At 30.1% G+C, this 5,000-nt stretch overlaps 1 protein-coding gene across 1 annotated transcript in view; it reads left to right on the top strand.

Moving 5' to 3' along the window:
• The window catches only part of LOC107714877 (glypican-6-like), a 37,251-nt gene that overhangs the window by 18,409 nt on the left and 13,842 nt on the right, over positions 1 to 5,000 (top strand). The window contains exons 5-6 of the mRNA XM_016520869.1: positions 2,343 to 2,473; positions 4,557 to 4,700. Of these exons, the coding sequence (XP_016376355.1) occupies positions 2,343 to 2,473; positions 4,557 to 4,700 (275 nt within the window). The remainder of the gene's footprint in view (positions 1 to 2,342; positions 2,474 to 4,556; positions 4,701 to 5,000) is intronic.

The raw sequence follows: 5,000 nt of genomic DNA on the forward strand, positions 1-5,000 counted from the left end.
CTATGAATAAAGCATTTTAAGGAAAGTTTTTCATTTTTTTTTTTTTTTTTTAGAAATTATATTTTGCCTAAAAAGAAAAAAATAAGTCTATTTTAAAAATCCATTTTTGCATTTATGTAAAATCATATTTTGCCTAAAATGAAAATAAAGCCAATTTTAAGGACAATTTTTTCATTTTTGCTGCATTAGTTTTTTTGTTTGTTTTTGTTTTTTTACAAATTACATTTTGCCATTTTTTGCATTTTTCTACACGTTATATTTTGCCTAACAAGAACATAAAACCATGTTAAGAACAATTTGTACATTAATTTAGCATGTTTTAAATATTTTGCCAAAAAAAAAAAAAAAAACTATTTTAAGGACCATTTTTGTATTATTTTCGCTTTTTTTTAATTAAAATTATATTTAACCTAAAAGAAAAAAAAATATATATATTTTATGGACCATTTTTGCAATAAAGAATCATTAAAAGAAATTATATTTTGCCAAAAAAAAAAAAAAAACTATTTTTAGGAAAGTATTTTTGCTTTATTTATTTATTTATTTATTTTTCAAATTATATTTTCCCTTAAACTATTTTAAGGGCTGTTTTTGCAGTATTTTTGCTTTCTCTCTCTCTCTCTCTCTCTTTTGAATTATATTTTGCCTTAAAAACTATCTTAAGGACCATTTTTGCTTTATTTTAATTTTTTTTAATTATGTTTTGCCTATAAAGAAAATACAGCCTTCTTTAAGGACCACTTTTGCATTATTTTTGCATTCAATTTATGCTAATGTGATGCTGCAGGTTTGCCAGTCACTCTTTTCATAGACAAAACTAAATTTGGGGGATTTTAGTGTGTTTTTCTTTCTTTTGAGAATAAAGAATAAAAGCAGCTTTTCTTCTACAAAACATGTTTTGATATTATTTCTGACCCTATTGGAAACCATGTAAATGTTGTTCGATTGTAAGTGACAGTGTTTGAAGGTTTTCAGTCAGGCTGATGTTTAGGGCGTCCGGTGGAGCCGTATTGTCTGGCGCGGCTGATGCCAGCTTCAGTGCCCGGCTGCTGAGCCGCTCCACATCATGTTTGGAGGTTTTTGTGGCGTTTGGATGTTCAGACATGCAGTCCACGCCTGGGAAAATAGATGTTGACGTGAAAGAAATGTTCTCCTCCATTATATTTGTGGACAAATGTGTTGCCACACCCGCGCCAGCTGCCATTAGGACGGCCTGTGAAAGTATTAGAGGCTTTATGCCCATCCATCCACTGAACACAATCAACTCTAGTTATAAATCCAAAAACTAATTCATGTGAATTTGAAGTATAAACTCCAAAATAATAATAAGAAAATAAATATTTAGAAATTATATTTTGCCTGAAAAAAAAACATATTTTGCATTTTGTTTTAGAAATGATATTTTTCTTAAAATAAACGTTTATTTTAAGGACCATGTTTGCATAATTCTTTTTGTGAAAGCATATTTTGCCTACATTTAAAATAAAGCCTTTTTAAGGACCTTTTTTGCATTATTTTAATTATTATTTTGGATTTTTTTATTAGTTTTTGCCTAATAAGAAAAAAATAGCGGCTATTTTTAGGAAATCTTTTGACATTAAAATAAGGACGATTTTAAATACAATTTTTTCATTTTTTAGGAATGACATTTTACCTAATAAGAAGCCTATTTTAAGGACCATTTGTGCATACTATTTGCATATATATATATATATATATATATATATATATATATTAGAAATTAGATTTTGCCTAAAAAGAAAAAAATAAAGGCTATTTTTAGGAACATTTTTGCATTTTTGTATATATTTTTTAGACATTATGTTTTGCCTAAAAAGAAAAGAAATCGATTTTTAAGAAATATTTTTGCATTATCTGTGCATTTTTTTTTTTTTTTTGAAATTGTATTATATTAATTATATTATATTGCCTAAAAAGAAAATGAAGCCTGTTTTAAGGTCCATAATTTTACATAATTTTTTAAGACATTATATTGTGCCTAAAAAAATTAATCTATTTTAAGGACCTTTTTTGCAGATTTTTAATTTTTAAAATTTTTTAATTTTTATAAATTATATTTTGCCTAAAAGAAAAAAAAAGCGTATTTTTAGACCATTTTTGCATTATCTGAATGCCGCCGCACTTGGGAACGTTTTTTATTTTGCGGTGAAATGTGAGCTGGACATGTTTCCCGTGAGACCTCATGATCAATCGTATGAATGTTTGGAGCTGTTAACCAGATTAGACAAAGATAGTTCTTCCGTTGTCTGCAGGTGGATTATCAGCAGCTATTAAAAATCGAACAATCTTCTCTGTTTCCTATGGTTTGTGTGTTGTGACAGATGCCATGCTGCTTGTGACGGAGCGTCTGGAGGGACCCTTCAACATGGAGTTCGTCATGGAGCCCATAGATGTGAAGATATCCGAAGCCATCATGAACATGCAGGAAAACAGCATGCAGCTCTCCTATCAAGTATGTTCGCTAGTTCCTGTCCATAATCATCACGTTGGGATATCACGTCTTGACCAAGCAAGCCTAGAATTTAGCGATCTGTGGCTTTCGCTGGCTTCAGGTCCAAACCCGAAGCCTCTCATCCCGCTTCCAGTCTTATTTTTAACAGCATAGTTGCGGATGGTCAGAAATTTGTAGCTGGGCACTCGGGCCAGTAAATGTGTCTCTTGCATCTCTCTGCATTTCTGACGCAGCCACTAATTGCAGTTTTTGGAGAAGAAAAAATGGCAAAGCGTGGTTTAACTGCCGTTATTCGGCCCCCTCACGGGATTACAGCTTCTTGGAAAAGCTGAAGGTGATGTGTGTCATTTTTCGGAGGTTAAAATACTTTCTTTTATTCCCTAATATGCAGAGACAAGTACAAGTAAACCATTGGTTTTACATGCCAAGTCCATTTAAAGTGAGCTTGTGAATGTGAAAAGTTGATTCAAATTTAGTATCATTGGTATACTGTTGTTATTTGTGTTAATATTTTGAGTTAGATTTTATTATATTTTAAAATTTTACTTTAAGTTTTAGTAATTTTATTATTTTGGTTTAATGTTGATTTTTTAGATTGAAAAACATTTTTTGTTTATTTTTTAAATTAATGTTTGTTTATTACTTTGTTTATTTAGTTTTAGTTATTTTAGAATATTTTATTTCAGTTAACATTTATTTTATTTCAAGTAATGAAAATATATATAGTTTTAGCTTTAGTTTTAGCTTTAGTTAACATTAATAACCCTGGTCATGGCACCAAAAAAAATATAAATTGTTTTCTGATATATTTATAATAAAATTCACCTAAAAATACATTTTTCTCTTGTATATTAATATGGAAATTCACCTACTTTCTCTTATATATTCATATACATTTTCACCTAAAAATATACATTTTCACGTATATGTTAATATACAAATTCACCTAGAAATATACATATTCCTCTTATATATTCATATAACAATTCACCTAAAAATGTTTTCCTCTTATATATTCATATAAAGCTATCACCTAAAATATACATTTCGTTATCTTATGTATTCATATAACAATTCACCCCAAAATATATATTTTTCTTTATGTATTCATGTAAAAAAAAATCATGTAAAATATAAATTTTTTCTTGTGTGTGTATATATATATATACGAATTCACCTAAAAATAGTTGTTTCTCTTATAAATTCCATTTATTCATATAAAAGTTCACCTAAAAATATTTTTTTCTTTTATGTATTCATATAAAAATTCACCAAAAAATATACATTTTCTTTGTATTTATTCATATAAAAATGCACCTAAAAATAAATGATATCTCTTATATATTCATATAATAATTCATCACGTTTTTTTCTTTTACTTATTCATGTAAAATTTAACCTAAAAATATACATTTTCCTTTTATACTGTATATTAAAATACAAATTCATCTAGAAATATAAATTTTTCTCTTATGTATTCATATAAAAAATTCACCTAAAAATATACATTTTCCTCATATATTTTTACATAAAAATTCACCTAATTTTTTTCTCTTACATATTCATATTTAAAATCACCTAAAAATACATTTTTCTCTGATATATTCAAATAAAAATCCACCTAAAATATACATCTTCCTCTTTATGTATTCTTATAAAAATTCACCTGAAATCTTGATTTTGATAAAAAAAAAAAAAATGCATTGGCATGTTCGGCATCAACTACCCAAATGTATTCAGAATATTCATATTTAAAGCCAAGATGTTAACAAATATGCAAGATTAGAACTTTAAGAACTTTAAATTTAAGAAACTGTAGAACTGGTCGTTGAAAAACTCACTTATTGTGACTGTAAGGGGCAACATTTCCCCCTCGATGTCTGTGGTGTTTACGGCTCTGATTTAAAGCCACGAAATAACATGCGGTCAAGAATGAATCTGATTTTAGGCACAATAGATCCAGCGAAGTTGGACGTGACCATATTGTTTTTCTTGTTGGAGTGCGAATAGTTCTGGAGAGCGTCCGTGTTTGTCTCTCTCCGTTCAGCCGGATGCAGAACTCATTCTCTCCGTGTAATTGCAGGTTTTCCAAGGCTGTGGACAGCCGAAGGCTTCAGGAATGAGCAGGTCGGCCCGCGGCGTCTCCGACACGTTCAGCGGCCGCTTCAGTCCCTACAACCCCGAGGAGCTTCCGACCGCCGCGGCTGCCAGTCGACTGGACCGCCTGGTAAGAGCAAATCTACCGTCATCAGACTCAAGGACCTGCGGGAAACGCGGGCTCCGTGTCAAAACCTCCCGAGCTGCCTTACTGTCTGCTGCCTACATAGGCACCCTAACTGACACTTTAGTTCCACTGTAAGATTTTTGTTTAAGAAAACTGATAAATTCAGCAAGGATGCATTGAGTAAAAGTGACAGTGAAGACATTTATAATGTTACAAAAGTTTTCTAGTTCAAATAAATGCTGTTCTTTTGAACTTTCTGTTCATCTGTGAATCCTGGAAAATTAAATGTGTCACAGTTTCCAG

The sequence above is a fragment of the Sinocyclocheilus rhinocerous genome, unplaced genomic scaffold (assembly GCF_001515625.1).
Source record: "Sinocyclocheilus rhinocerous isolate Xijiao unplaced genomic scaffold, SAMN03320098_v1.1 scaffold2254, whole genome shotgun sequence".
In the NCBI taxonomy this organism is placed as follows: domain Eukaryota; kingdom Metazoa; phylum Chordata; class Actinopteri; order Cypriniformes; family Cyprinidae; genus Sinocyclocheilus; species Sinocyclocheilus rhinocerous.